We start from the raw sequence: 15,565 nt of genomic DNA, 5'->3' as shown, positions 1-15,565 counted from the left end.
CGGCACCCCGTCCTAAATCGCCGCCCTTCACCAGGCTACCGACTGGAGTGGGTGTGTGTGAGAGGAGGGGCGCTGGATCCATCCATCCCTTGCCAGCGCCACGGCCAACGAGAGTGATGTGGCTGCTAGAGGAAGCTGCCGCCCCCCGCGCCGCGGACCGAAGAGGGGAGCGCGTGCGGCCACCGGACTCCGCCCCTTACCTGGACCCTTCCATGAACACTGCACGACCCACACGAACCCCGCAACACGGCGAGGACACCAGATCCCCCGTTTATTTTGGACACTCCCCCTTTGGCCACATTTTATCCCCTCCTTTGTTTTATTTTCTGTTAATAAAAGCCTCTCCGAGGCCTGACGCCACGCCACTGTGTCTGTCGTTGGCTTCTCCCGTGACAATAGACACTATGAAACTTTTAACATGTTATTGGGGACAATGATTGCTGTTGTCAATGCTATTCTTTATTACCATTTGTTTCAACAATAACTACATCACCTTGTCTTGTTAAATTAGTGGCTATTTATTTATTATGCTTTGTTTTGGGTGTGTGTGCTACATTTGCTCATGCTCTTCTCCTGTGTGTATCCTTTGTGTGCGCTTTATATAGCAGCATGTTACAAATATATTAAGGTCAGCATTTTTCCTATATACTCTTTGTCAAAACAGTTATGATTTCTCTACAATTTCTTAAGTAAATGTTATATTAAATGATTGTACTTATTTCTCTGTTTGCGTCTGTCAGAGTTTCCTGTAAAACTGAGGTTTTCCGGTAATATAGATCATTTACATTTACAGGTGTTGATTTCATGCTCTGGTTTGAGACTCAAACATGCGTCGCACCGCTGCAGTTTCTTTAGACCAGTTCAGACTCTGAGAAACTAAAGAAGACCAGTGAGAATATCCTGAGCAGATTTAGTGATTTCATTTGCATTGTCTTGCTATTTGCTGTGAGATTTAGTCGGTCAATGAGAGAGTATTACCTTGATAATCTTGGTTTCACAATCATCAGAATATAATTTGATTAATCTCATTGCACTGTGTGTGTGTTTACTGACTGAATGTGTCTGTGTTTGTTTTCTAGTTTGGATCATGGAGGAGAATCCAGAATTACAGCAGGAATAAAGAAATGTACATCTACAAGCACTCATACACACACACACACACACACACACACTCATATAGCTGTAGTGATTGTTATTGTGTTTTAAATGTCTTTGTTCTTGTATTCAGATGCCTGTTCTCACAAACTGGATCCAAACACTGCACACACTGAACTCATTCTGTACGGGGAGTACACACAAGTGACACGTGTGGGAAAGAATCGACCTTATCCTGATCATCGAGACAGATTTGATTACTACCATCAGGTGTTGTGTAGAGAGAGTGTGTGTGGACGCTGTTACTGGGAGATTGAGTGCAGTGGAGATGTGTCTATATCAGTGTCATATAAGAGCATCAGGAGGAAGGGAGCGCATTTTGAGTGTTTGTTTGGATCTAGTGATAAGTCCTGGAGTCTGTTCTGCTCTCCTGACAGTTACTCATTCAAACACAATAAGATACAGACTGTTCTCCCTGTGAAGCCCATCAGCAGTAGAATAGGAGTGTATGTGGATGCCAGTGCAGGAATTCTGTTCTTCTACAGCGTCTACAGAAATACAATGAGTCTTATCCACACAGTCCAGACAACATTCACTCAGCCACTCTGTCTTGGGTTTTATGTTTATAAATCATCAGTGAAACTCTGTCAATGAATCAGAATAGATTAATAAGAGTTGCTACCCATAATGCTTTTAGCTGCATGATAAATAAGTAACAGTGAGAGTCTCTTCATCACATTAATACTGCAGCTGAACTTCTGTCACTAAAGTAATATGAATAGAAATAATGTGTGCAAAAAACAATTGACGATTGTTTAGTGTCCAGAAACATGATGAATCGTGATGAATTAATGTCTTGAGTGTCACATGATCCAGCAGGCTGTGCTTTTAAGTTCAGCATCTCTGGAAATCATGCAGCTCCTATGAGACAGAAGTGAAGTGCATTGCTATGGGCTGCTGCATCTGTCAGATTATCTGAAAAAAGCAAACCTGAGATAGTGATGATATAACACTGTCAGAAGTGATATTATCTGAATCCGTTCACACTGATGCTGCAAACCTGAGATAGTGATGATGTAACACTGACATAAGTGCACTGACTTTATAATAACATTAGAGTGTATGAAGCAGTGTGCTGTATTACAACTGCTCCAGGTCTGACTGATCTCCCTAATCATACTGTATTCTACAGCAGAAGTGTATTAGTTGTGTTACTGTTGTGCTGCTCAGACCAGGGTAATTAAAGTTAAAGGGACAGTTCTCTCAAAAATTAAAATTCTGCTGAACAAAAGAAGATACTCTGAAGACTGTTGTTATGGGAAAACAGTATGGAAGTCAATGGATTTTTTTAACAACATTCTTCAGAGTATCTTCTTTTGTGTTCAGTTGTCATTTCTTGGTGTCTTCAACTAAAACAAAACCATATACAAATTTATTACTGAAAATTAAATAAAAATGAACTGAAGCTAAATAAACGTAAAACTTATTTTTAAAAAAGCAACGTTTCTTATTCTTGTTTCAAGTTGGAAGTAATAAATAAATAAAAAAAACTCAAAATAATAAAAATATATACAAATCTGTTGTTTTAGCATTACAAACACTCTTTTACAGGTTTTACTAACATTTAAGGGCCAAATACTGAAGGTTCCAACAGCTCAAATTTGCACACCTGTTTCTGCTTTTAACTTCTGAACCATACATTTTCGAAGCGAAACTGTATTAATTTGCTATCATAAAGGATTAAATCTGTTCTGTTTTAGCTAAGTTCATTAGAAGAGAGCTGTTGTTATCTTCTGTGTTCATTGGTTGCTTTGCTTGTAGTGTTAAGGAAAAGCTGTTAGGTATGTTAAGCAGTGTTTTCAGCTGTTTTGTAACTTATTTAAGTGGGAAAATTTTGTAGGGAGGTGGATGCCATTTATTTTGAAAATAATCTTTTTCTGCTGTGTTTGAATTAGAAGAGGGAGTCAGGGAAGGTTCTATGAATTTGATCTGATTTTCTTTTGATTGGAAATGTATTTCTTAAAACCCTAATTACCTTTTTTGTTTATTGTTTTGGCCTTTTCCCGTCCTAAGGCATTCTTTTAAGCATTTCCCCCATTCTGTTCAATAAAATACTTTAATTTTGAAACTGGTGTTGCTGAGCATTTCTGTGTACCTGGCCTGGAACTTTGAGAAGGCAGTTCTCTAAGCCTCTCCCCTCAATTTTTTTTGTTACACTTATTTTGATCCCTAGACTGTTACCCTTTAACAGTCACACTAAGAAATACAATTGCAAAAAATTATTTATTGTTAAAATTGTTCCTGACACCATCAACTTTTCAGTTTTTCTTTTTCAGATGACTCATTTACTTCAAATTATTCTGCATAGTGAATAAGCAAATATATCAAAACAAAATAATAATACAAACAATAAACATAAAATAATAATTAAATGACATTAAAAATAATACAAATAATCAATATTGGATCTACTAGTGACAATCTGTATACAATGTAAGGTAAAAAGCAAATAATCAATGTAAAATAAATATAGAACACATTATTTATTATTTATATAATATTCTGTGATATGCAACAAAGCATTGTTTTTTTGTTCAGACAAAGGAACAACCTCATCTATGATCTTGTGCAGTGCTATTCCAAGGTATGTTTACATTGCTGAATATAGCTAGCATTCAGTTCATTTTACCGTAACTGGGCAACTTAACCAAGCAGTTGAGCACACCTTCATTTACAAGGTTAAAAGAGATGTACATTTGATCACCATGTTTCTACAATTTAACTAAATTCACTGTTAGGATTTCTAGAACATCAAATCTGATTAAATTGTTTTAATCTCTGCTAGTGTTTGAAGATAAGCGTCATGTCAATACATTCCTGATTTTTTCGCATTTAATTATTTAGCAGACGCTTTTATCCAAAACGACTTACAAATGAGAACAATAGAAGCAGTCAGATCAACAAGAGAACAACTACAGTATACAAGTGCCATGACAAGTCTCTGTTTGTCTAGTACAGAACACATAGCCTGGTGGGTTTATATGATAGACAAGTAGACTACAGTACAGGCTTTTCAGTGGATATAATTGCCATTACACACTCTTTTCAATGAGAGGTATAAGTACAAATGACCAAAGAGTTTTAATTACAGTAATTAGACTCTTTAAAAAGGTCAATAGTGCGGTTACAATGCACATTAAAGGGGCTTGCAACAATATCCAGAGTCCAGTTGTGTCTGTGAAGAGTGAAAGGTCTATGGATCGACCAATGCTGGCGCAGTGGATAAGACACATGCCTTTGGTGTGAGAGACCTGGGTTCAAATCCACTTTGAGACACCAATGTGTCCCTGAGCAAGACACTTAACCTTTAGTTGCTCCAGAGGTGTGCGACCTCTGACATATATAGCAATTGTAAGTCGCTTTGGATAATAAAAGCGTCAGATAAATGTAACTAACATTAGTATAAAAATTATAGCATGACATTTATATTATCATATTTTATCACAGTTCCGTTCACAATTTAATGTATTATAAATACGGGCTTCATAGAAAGTGTTACCATTTTTTGACATCTGAGGATGAAACTAGATAACACCTTGATGGGTCTAGTGGAGTCCACGCCTCAATGGGTCATGGCTGTTTCGGATGCAAAAGGGGGACCAACACAATATTATGGAGATGATCATAGTGTTATACCTGATTGATGCATTTATATATTTATATATTTATATATATATATATATATATATATATATATATATATATATTTATATTTATATATATATATATATATATGTGTGTGTGTGTGGGTGTGTGTATTGTTGCACTCTGCACTCAGGATAATGTTCCACTTCTTTTCAATTCAAATTCAAGACGGCCGAACAGCCGGTGCCAGGGTGTAACGTCTGACAAACAAAAACTTAAACCTTAAAAGTTTGACTACTGCTTGTGGATTCAGATAAAGTGTATTACGACTTAAACCATCAAGTTATCATTTAATAATTTAATAATGGCAAAACCAAAATCAAAGATGAGGCGAGTTGTTGGATATCATGCCAGCAAACCAAACCTGCCTTGAGGGAAAGGGCGCTGGCAGGGCCGATTATACTTCAAAAATACTGAAAGAACTCAAATTATTTTGAATTGAAATGTCTGGAAACTTTGGTGTGCTGAGGAATGACAACGTATTTGATGGCATTTTAGTGTCCATGAAAAAATCTTTTTTTTTATGCCATTCATGTTGCCATATGATGGTGTAAAAACGCTGTTTTGGTTGTACAGAGCGCATGTCATTCACTGCGTTTTGCTAAATGTATAATGAGCCATGCCTACTGATTCCCGCAGCCAGTATCTTTAAACAGTTTTCACCCAATCAATGGTAAACTAAAACAGACCAGACTAATTGAGCGCAGATCATTCTAGCCAAATTAATTAATAGGATATATTTATGTACAATACCCCATACATTTCTGGATATTTCATCTCTACTAACATTAAACATATTAAAAATTTCACCTCTTCATCATAGTGTAATGGAGGCTTATTGCTAAAAACTTCCCTGTCCTGCCTTATTGCCCTGAAACGCCACTTTTCAACTCAGCCTGTCTTTACTGTCTGTCCCATCAAGCAGAATAAGAGTTCATCTTATGTACCGCTCTGCATTATTCCTCATAAAGCCTGGAATTTACATGGGCCTAATGCTGCCCACGCACGTGAAAGAAATAAAGCATAGTCTAATTACTATTCACAAATGTGAAGTAATTATTTAATATTTGTGACATTCTATTCAAGTCCGAAGTTAAATAGGCCTATTTTGGACAAGATCAGAAAACTTTGAACCTATTATGCTGTCCAACGGAAATTGAGCTCTTGGTTACATCGTGATTTATTAGCAGGTAGAATAAACTACCAGATGGGTTATATCGGGTTATTTTTCCCACAGTGGATCTGGGCTGGATTTCCCGAATACTTCTTTACTCTGCGTCTTAAACTATAGCCTACCTTAAAAGCTGTAGCTTATCATTAACGTAAACGCTCCTAGTTTTAGAATACTTAGTATACTTTCGTATGGTTTGTCTAGATCACATTATCACTGTTGACAGTAAGCCTATACGAATATAATTAAGTTGTAGCTAATAAACCCAATTTGGATTACTTTTTTAAAGATCTAACATCCTGATAAATGCAACATTTACTTCTGAAGTGCTTATGATTGCACATCTAAGGACCCCTCTGTCAAGCTCCTGAAGTTTGCAGACGACACTACACTCATCGGCCTCATCCAGGACGCTGACGAGTCAGCTTACAGACAGGAGGTAAAAGAGCTGGCTGTCTGGTGCACTCTCAACAACCTGGAGCTTAACACGCTCAAAACAGTGGAGATGATCGTGGACTTTAGGAGAAACCCCCCTGCACTCCCCCTACTCACCATCATGAACAGCACTGTGACTGCAGTGGAGTCATTCAGGTTCCTGGGAACCACCATCTCTCAGGACCTGAAGTGGGACATTCACATTGACTCCACCGTAAAAAGGTCGCCAGCTGAAGAAGTTTAACCTGCCACAGGAGCTGCTGAAACAGTTCTACTCCACCATCATTGAATCCATCCTCTGCACTTCAGTAACTGTCTGGTTCAGCTCAGCTTCTAAATCTGAGCTCAGAAGACTACAGAGAGTAGTCCGTACTGCTGAGAGAATCATCGGTACAACCCTCCCTTCTATTCAAGAACTGTACTTATCCAGAGTGAGCAAAAGGGCTGTCAAAATCACTCTGGACCCCTCACATCCAGCACACTCCCTCTTTGAACTGTTGCCATCTGGTCGACACTACAGAGCACTGAGCACTAGAACAACCAGACACAGGACCAGTTTCTTCCCTCAGGCAATCCATCTTATGAACAGCTGATAATAACGGCAAACACACTACACTTTATATTTATATACACATACACTTTATTTATCTAACACACATGCTTAGTATACACTTAAATTTTGCACATAATTTACATGTACATACATAACTGCATTTTGTGATATACCTGCCTACAATTGTCATTTGTATATTGTCATTCACTATCTTCTTATTTGTATTTTTTATTCTTTTACTATGTGTTTTATGTTCTGTCGCTGTCATTCTGTTGTACTGCGGAGCTTCTGTCACGAAAACAAATTCCTCGTATGTGTAAACATACCTGGAAATAAAGCTCATTCTGATTGTGATTCTGATTCCTATTTAAAAAAAAAAAAAAAAAAAACGCATGCAGCCCCATGCATAGAGTAAACCCATCAAACACTTTTGCTCATAAAAGCCGTCTACCCAGCAAACATGTCCGCTCGGTGCAGAGCCAGTGGTAGTTTTGTAGGCAAACATCAATGCCTTGAATTTTATGCGAGCAGCTATTGGTAGCCAGTGCAAATTGATAAACAGAGGTGTGACGTGTATTCTTTTTGGCTCATTATAAATAAATCTTGCTGGTGCATTCTGGATTAACTATAAAGGTGGGCAGGTATTGCGAGTGGTCAATTGAACTGTGGCCTAGTTCTGGTTTAGTCTAACCTTGGATAAGTATTATCCAATCCTTATTAAATATTGACTAAACCACAATTAATTCAAATGTTCACTTGATCATTAACATTTGGCCATTTCTTTACAATAGAATTGCTACATCTACTGTCACTTCTTGAACAAGAACATGTGGAATTCAAAACATGCAAACTCTGTAAGGGTTTTAATTGTGATGAATTTTCTATGAACAGAATATTTAGGAAGATAATGTATAATCCTGTGTAAGTGTAGGTTTAATAAAATGCATCTTTTATTTAATGGAATAGCAGCCTTAGTGAATTCACAATAGCACATTGCTAAAGTAAGAATTTGAAATGGTTGAAATGCATAGTGCAGCCAATTAGAAAGAGGTTTAATATTTTTTTTTAATGGATTCTCATCCATGTAATGCACCACTTCGGGTATTTTGCCAGTTAATCTACAGTTAAAATAGTGTGACGGTGGATTAAAGGAAATGCAGGAAACAAATGCGAGTTAACAGTTTTAATGAGATGAGATAAATGGGAAGACACAAATAAACAATGAGGCTGAGAAGACGACACTCTGTGGTGGTGGTGAGGAGGTGAGGAATCCGGATGATGGCGGAGAGAAGGTGAGGAGTCCGGATGATGACGGTGAGTAGGCAGCAGGAGAGGATGGCACAGGAATTGCGGAGAATAGAGCCGAAGGTAAGTGTCCGTGGCTGAGTGAACGTGCGGAGAGTGGATGAGGTTCTGGGGAAAACAGACATCCAACGCAGACAACACTAAAGCCAACAGATAGGGTAACATACAGGAAACAACGATCTCACAAACACAAGACCTGAGACAGGCCAATATATAGTGGATGAGAAATGAGTGACATCTGTTGCTGATGACAATTAACGGAGACGCCCACAAGCTAATGAGTGCAGACGTGAAACACACAGATTTCACCCCAAAGTGCAAACACCCCGAGATCACGGTTTACCAACCGTGACAGTACCCCCCCCCCCCCCCCCCCCAAGAACTCCTCGTGGAGTTCCCAGAAGGGCCTATCTGCTGATTGAATTCATCAATAAGAGAGTGATCCAATATGTCCCTAGCAGGTACCCAACTCCTCTCCTCCGGACCGTAACCTTCCCAGTCCACAAGATACTGGAATCCTCGTCCCCTCCGTCTCGAGTCCAGAATATGATTAGCCGAATATGTCAGTTCCTCATCTACAAGAAGCGGCGGCGGGGGAACCGGAGTAGGCGGATTAATACGTGCAAAAAACACAGGTTTAATTTTGGACACATGAAACGCGGGGTGTATCCTCTTGTACGCAGGAGGTAGTTTGAGGCAGACTATCACCATGTCCCTAGCAGGTACCAAACTCCTCTGCTCCGGACCGTAACCTTCCCAGTCCACCAGATACTGGAATCCTCGTCCCCTCGGTCTCAGTATGTCATCCAGGTAAACATATATAAACTGATCTACCATATCTCTCAACACGTCATTCACGAGTGCTTGGAAAACACCGGGCGAGTTGGAGAGCCCGAACAGAATCACCAAGTACTCAAAGTGCCCTCTAGGGGTATTAAAGGTTTTCCATTCATCCCCCTTCCTGATGTGGACCAAATGATAAGCATTCCGTAAATCCAATTTTGTGAATATGGATGCTCCCTGCAACCTCTCGAAAGTTGAAGACAAGAGTGGTAAAGGATAGGTATTCTTTATAGAGATGTTGTTCAGCTCGCAGTAATCAATGCAAGGTCGCAGAGAACCATCCTTCTTCCCCACAAAAAAGAACCCCGCCCCCGCTAGAGAAGAGGAAGGATAGATGAACCCAGAGGCTAAGGAATCAGAAATGTATTTCTCCATGGCCTCCCTTTCAGGAATAGAAAGAGAGTATAACTTGCCCTTAGACGGAGACTTACCTGACACTAAGTCTATGGCACAGTCATAGGGACGATGTGGAGGGAGAGAAGCAGCACGGGACTTACTGAACACTTCCTTCAAGTCCAGATACTCAACGGGCACGTTTGGCAAAACCGTGTTCTCCTTCTGAAAGACAGAAACAGGGACAACAGGACATCTTTCACTCCACAATGTGACAGTGTTAGAACCCCATTCCACTCGTGGATTATGCTTGGATAACCAGGGGTGACCTAAAACAATGGGAACAACAGGGGAGTCCATGAGAAAAAAGGATATGGTTTCTTGATGGTTTCCAGATGTGAGCAGTGTGATGGGTTCAATATGGTGTGTGACGTGAGCAGTTCCTGGCCGTTGAGTACGGTGACATGGATGGGGAGAGACACAGGAAGGACAGGAATGTTCAAGTGATGTGCAAGTGAAGAATCAATGAAATTACCTTCGGCTCTGGAGTCCAGAAGGGCGTGGCATTCGTGATGTTGATTCTTCCACCGCAGTTTCACTGGAAGGAGGGTTGATGATGTAGATGAGGACTTTTCAGCGGAGATCCCACCCGATAGTAGCCTCAAGTTTACTATTGGGCTGGCTCTTTTACCGGGCATGAGTAGGTGTTATGAGCAGAGCCTCCACAGTACAAACACAGTCCTTGGGACCTCAGCTGTTCCCTCTCCCTCCGGGACAGCTGTGCTCTACCCACCTGCATGGGCTCGTGGTGGTCGACATTACCGGCCGTGTTCTCTCGACTCAAGCGCCCCCTAACAGGATAGATGGTATACCTTGAAGGACTGGGTTGGCGGCCCAGGCGATAAATCAGTGCGTCAACTCGTAGAGCCAACTCAATGAGTCCATTAAGAGTGGGGGGCAGCTCGAGGAGATAGATACGAAAGGCAGGAAACAAATGCGAGTTAACAGTTTTAATGAGATGAGACAAATGGGAAGACACAAATAAACAATGAGGCTGAGAAGACGACACTTTGTGGTGGTGGTGAGGAGGTGAGGAATCCGGATGATGGCGGAGAGAAGGTGAGGAGTCCGGATGATGACGGTGAGTAGGCAGCAGGAGAGGATGGCACAGGAATTGCGGGGAATAGAGCCGAAGGTAAGTGTCCGTGGCTGAGTGAACGTGCAGAGAGTGGATGAGGTTCTGGGGAAATCACAGACATCCAACGCAGACAACACTAAAGCCAACAGATTGGGTAACATACAGGAAACAATGATCTCACAAACACAAGACATGAGACAAGCCAATATATAGTGGATGAGTAATGAGTGACAGCTGTTGCTGATGACAATTAATGGAGACGCCCACAAGCTAATGAGTGCAGACGTACAGATTTCACCACAAAGTGCAAACACCCCGAGATTACGGTTTACCAACCGTGACAAATAGTAATCATAAATTTTTAAAATAGAGTACTCCCTAATGTAATCATGGAATCATGACACCCCTTCTGTATGCCATTCTGTTTATCTTTTTTTTTCTTTTGACTTTCTGTTCATCGGTCTGTTAATCTATTATATTTGGTTTTGACTTGTGAAAGTCTTACACACTGTCTCCAGTGTAATGTATGTAGTGGGGACCTGTAGTTTTAGGAAAGCCATACAAACACGTTGGTACCAAATACACACATTTCACAGGTTTAGCATAGTGGGGACCTGGTCTAATAAGTGATGGCTTGTGACTATTTTTTAAATAACTTTATTATAGCCTCCATGCAAGGATGATGACAACATGACAGCAATAGAGAACTGCTCTGAGGATTCTGTAACTACTGAAGGCACTTACGATTCACAGCTGAGGTATGTGTATTTATTATCTGTCTGTGTCAGTCTCTTTCTCTGTCTGTATGTCTGTGTCAGTCTCTTTCTCTGTCTGTATGTCTGTCTTATCACACACTGTTTCCAGTGTAATATACGTAGTGCGGACCTGTAGTTTTAGGAAAGCCATACACCAACAGTGTGGCTACTGGCCCGTCTACATCCACCTCTGAAAAGGAGGTTGCCTGGACACGTCTTTCCAGGTGAGATTTTTTTTTTTTTTTTTTTTTTTTTGGAAATGCAAAAAAAAAAAAAAAAGTACATTCTTAACGCCTTAGAAACATCAATGTTGTTACTTTTGTTAAAACAAGTCGGAGAGAGAGAGAGAGAGACTTAAAACCACAACTAACCAAACTAATTTAGAAATAAAATACATTTAATGTTATCTGAAATGTATAAAATCATGTTAAGTACTACTATCCATAATAATATGTGGTGTAAAATGTTAATCTCATGTTAATTTAAAACCAACTTTTTATAATCTTTTCTTCTAAACACAAATGTGAGTGTTGATATTTAAAATAAGTGAAACTTATTTCTATAACAAAGATTTTATTAATTTCTTAAAAAAAATGTAAGGTGGTTTTATGTTAAAGATATTTCACTCTGGTGTTGTTTCCTTTGAGGTTGCTGTGGCTACATGTGACACGCCCCTTTTTTGCAGCTGCTTTACCCGATGTATAAAAGCTACCGCCATAGGACCTGAAGCTTTTCTTCATCAGCTAAACAGTTTTTTCTACGGCTTGAATCAGGACTTTTTCTTTTTTTTTTTTTGAGGGAAAAAAATTTCTGGCTCTCCTAACGATAAGTTCGGTTTTACTAACATCCGTTATTTGAATCAAATTTGTTTTTGTGTGATCAGTGTATGAGTTCCCATTGCTCAACAGGCGATATGATGTTCCGTAAGCAGAACACAGATTATGAGACAATTGTGAATGAGATCATAGTTCTAAACATGAGCGGTATGATTCAACTATTGTCTCTTTATTTATTTATAAAAAAAACTAAACAAACAAACAAAACATACCATTATGTATAATGAACACGTGTTTATGTTTGTTCTTTCATTATTCTCACCGACAGCGTTGTGTATGAATTGTGTTTGTGATCGTTTCTTTCTCATTCAAACAAACAGCGAGGGCTCAGCAGATTAGTACTGCGAGAGCGAGACATGAGCTACACAAACTGAAAACAGAGGATAACTCTGTGAGTTTTTTTTAAGCAACATCTATGTCTATACAAATTTCTATTACAATGTGAGAAAAAATAGAGTAAAAAAAACATTGTGTCCGTACTAGCTTGTTTAAGACGTCTTGTTAACCGATACTCCACCGTTACAACTGTTGATCGACATGACACAACAAACAGTGCTAGACAGGTTTTAGGTTGTGACTGTCAATATCCATGTTCCAACGCAAAGATCTACTAACTCTGCACCAATTGGTATGTGTTAATCATGCATATTAATAATATATCTGTACCACATCCTTGGAAAAAGGAAAAAAAAGAAGACACATCAGATGCTTGTTCTTTTCACTCTAGATCGTATGAGGAGTTTTGCTAACACTATACCACAAGCAACTGTTGAAGGTACGTCTGGTGTAGGTGTTAGGAGGCCTGGGGTAGTATCAAGATCACACCAGAAAGACCAGAACGTGACTGCTCTGCCGGTTCAGACTGGTGGAAAAAAGACTGCAAGACCCCGTGAGACCGGTGTGATACCCAACACCCCTGAGCGAAAACATCTAAAGACAATCAACTGTTGAGTATAGAGGAATCTAATTAAATTGTTATTAATAGTAGTATTGGTGTTATTATTATTATTGTACAGAATCAGAAGACACAGGGGTCTGGAACAAACATTTTGTTCAAGCATGGGACGGATGCAATATGAACAACACGTCTAATGTGGATCAAGAGAAGAATTTAAATCAACCCACAGACACAGTTGAAAACGTCACAGATTCAGACGGTGATGCAGAAAAGCTCCCTTCAAATCAAGAGGAGTACAAGAACCAACATCAGAATGACGCAAACAAAGACATGTTGAACTTTCTGAACACTGTTGTCAAGAGCCAAGAAAGAATTCTAGAGGCTAGATCAAGCACGTTTTAATCAGACTGTGACAACCCTACAGAAACACGGGATCGACCTTAAATTATTCCATTTCAAAAACATCATGATGGCAGACCTGCTCAGACCGCCTGTGATCAGGAAACGACTAACTCTGTTAACTGATCTGCGGAGTTTTTTAAATAACGGTATTGGTTAGTCCTATTTTCTGTACCCTTTTATTTTCCTAAGTGTGAATTGTTTTAGTCACAAGTGTGATTTTATGATCAGATTTTTTTCCTTCTACATTTAGTTGTGTGGGTTGCATGTTGTGAATATTTTTTTATATATTAGGATTAGAAATGGCTGCAAAACGTTGTCGGGAGTCATGTGATGGGGAACAAGATCCTGCGTTAAGATAAAATAGGGATAATAATTTCTAACATCAACAAAACACTACAAAAAAGTTTCTCTGGCAGACTGTCAAGGAAATGAAAAAAAACACAAGTCAACTAAATTGTTAAAATTAATAAACAAGGTGCGATCAAAGGCAGAACCAGCTTTTGATTATGAACAGTTTGTAAATTCTCAACAGTTAAGTGAGGTGTTAGAACCACGTCTATACCCAATGTCTGAACAGTTTGTAAATTCTCAAAAGACAAGTGAGAGAGCAGGTACACAGTAACACCACACCACACGCTTGACCTAACAGACCCCTGCATGGGTCTCACACTTGGTGAAGCAGAGTCACTTGTAAGAGAGGGCAGTAATGTGGCTGGATACACAGTAGTGCCACGAGGTCGAGTCAATAGTTTGGAAATCCATAGGCTTATAAATCTAAGGGAAATATCTTCTACAGATGTAGCAGACTACACTGTGTTTTTACATGACACGTTTTCCAGATTATTAGGTTGAAATGGTAGTTTAACAATCACTTTGAGCTGTCCTAGCCGGACATCAGATGTTATTACGCTTGTCAGCTAGCAAAGATTACAGAGTTGATCTCTTCATCAGTGTGCTTGAAAAAATCATGTAGAGCAACTCAGATGTGCAGTTTGATGGGTGTTTAAATTTAAGAGTGTCTATAGCAAGTAAACAAGGCGGCGCTCATCAGAAAATAAGGGATCTAGCCCACGATCAAGTGATTGGTAAGAACAGACTTAATTTGTTCATCCCCTCAAACATTGCTGAGGAAAACAATATTTGTTTTGCAATCTGCTTAGCACACTTTCTTAACCCTGTAAAGCTCCGTTTAAACATATGTTGAATATTAGAATAGTGGTCTTCTATAGAACGAATTCAGGGGGCTGTTCCATAAAAGACGCTTAGAAAAGCGGGGATTAAAGTCCAAAACCTGACTTGAATGAGCAGAGCTTAACATCCACGTTTAAATTGGTTCCATAACAGTAAGTTGAGGATCATGTGATCTTACTAATTTGAGTCAGGTTTAAATAGTCTAGATAATTGCGCGTGCACGCCATTGTTTAAAAGTCCTGAAAAGTCGAGCATGGGTCAGTCGATCTACTGTGGGCTACCATGGCAACAAAAAAAAAACAGAGCAGCGATGTTCATGGCAACGGAACAGCGTTTGCTATTGGAAACATATGAAGAATTTAAAGATGTCATCACCAAAAAAGGCAATACAGCGGCAATAAATAAAGCAAGAGAGAAAGGTTGGCAGGAAATTGCTGATAGTCTCAATGAGTAAGTAGCGGTGTAAGCTATTTAAAATACATTATCAACATTGAATGTGTGTCACAATACATTTCAAAGTTTGTGTGTGAATAACAGTAACGTTAATTGCTTTCATGCAGCAGCAACTTAAGTGAAGGAAAAAGAACCTGGCAGCAGGTGAAAATAAAATATAAAAATATAGTTCAGAATGGTAAGTAAATCTAATGGTATGTATATATGTAATCAATGCCAGCTTGAAGTTACAACTATTCAGGTTTTTTTAATGTAATGTATTTTTTTAATTGCAGCGACCAAAAAGAAGACTGAGGTTGCTGGCACTGGGGGAGGGCCAGCTTCACTCCTGCAGAGGGAGGCCCGTCCTTAAGGGAATAGAGGGGGGCACATCACCTAAAATGATATCACGTAGTATAAGGATGGTGACACTGTTCTAGAGCCCTCTCAGTCTGGGACCACATGTGACAAAG

The 15,565-nt window shown here is 39.4% G+C and overlaps 1 protein-coding gene across 1 annotated transcript in view; it reads left to right on the top strand.

The window, feature by feature from the left end:
* LOC113065758 (NACHT, LRR and PYD domains-containing protein 3-like) overlaps positions 1–2,540 on the top strand; it is a 151,625-nt gene extending 149,085 nt beyond the window's left edge. Inside the window, exons 15-16 of the mRNA XM_026237265.1 lie at positions 1,080–1,126; positions 1,229–2,540. Of these exons, the coding sequence (XP_026093050.1) occupies positions 1,080–1,126; positions 1,229–1,749 (568 nt within the window). The 3' untranslated portion in view covers positions 1,750–2,540. The remainder of the gene's footprint in view (positions 1–1,079; positions 1,127–1,228) is intronic.
* Positions 2,541–15,565: the final 13,025 nt, after the last annotated feature.

The sequence above is a fragment of the Carassius auratus genome, chromosome 4 (assembly GCF_003368295.1).
Source record: "Carassius auratus strain Wakin chromosome 4, ASM336829v1, whole genome shotgun sequence".
In the NCBI taxonomy this organism is placed as follows: Eukaryota; Metazoa; Chordata; class Actinopteri; order Cypriniformes; family Cyprinidae; genus Carassius; species Carassius auratus.
The sequence above is the reverse complement of the archived record's forward strand: the minus strand, read 5'-3'. Positions and strand labels throughout refer to the sequence as shown.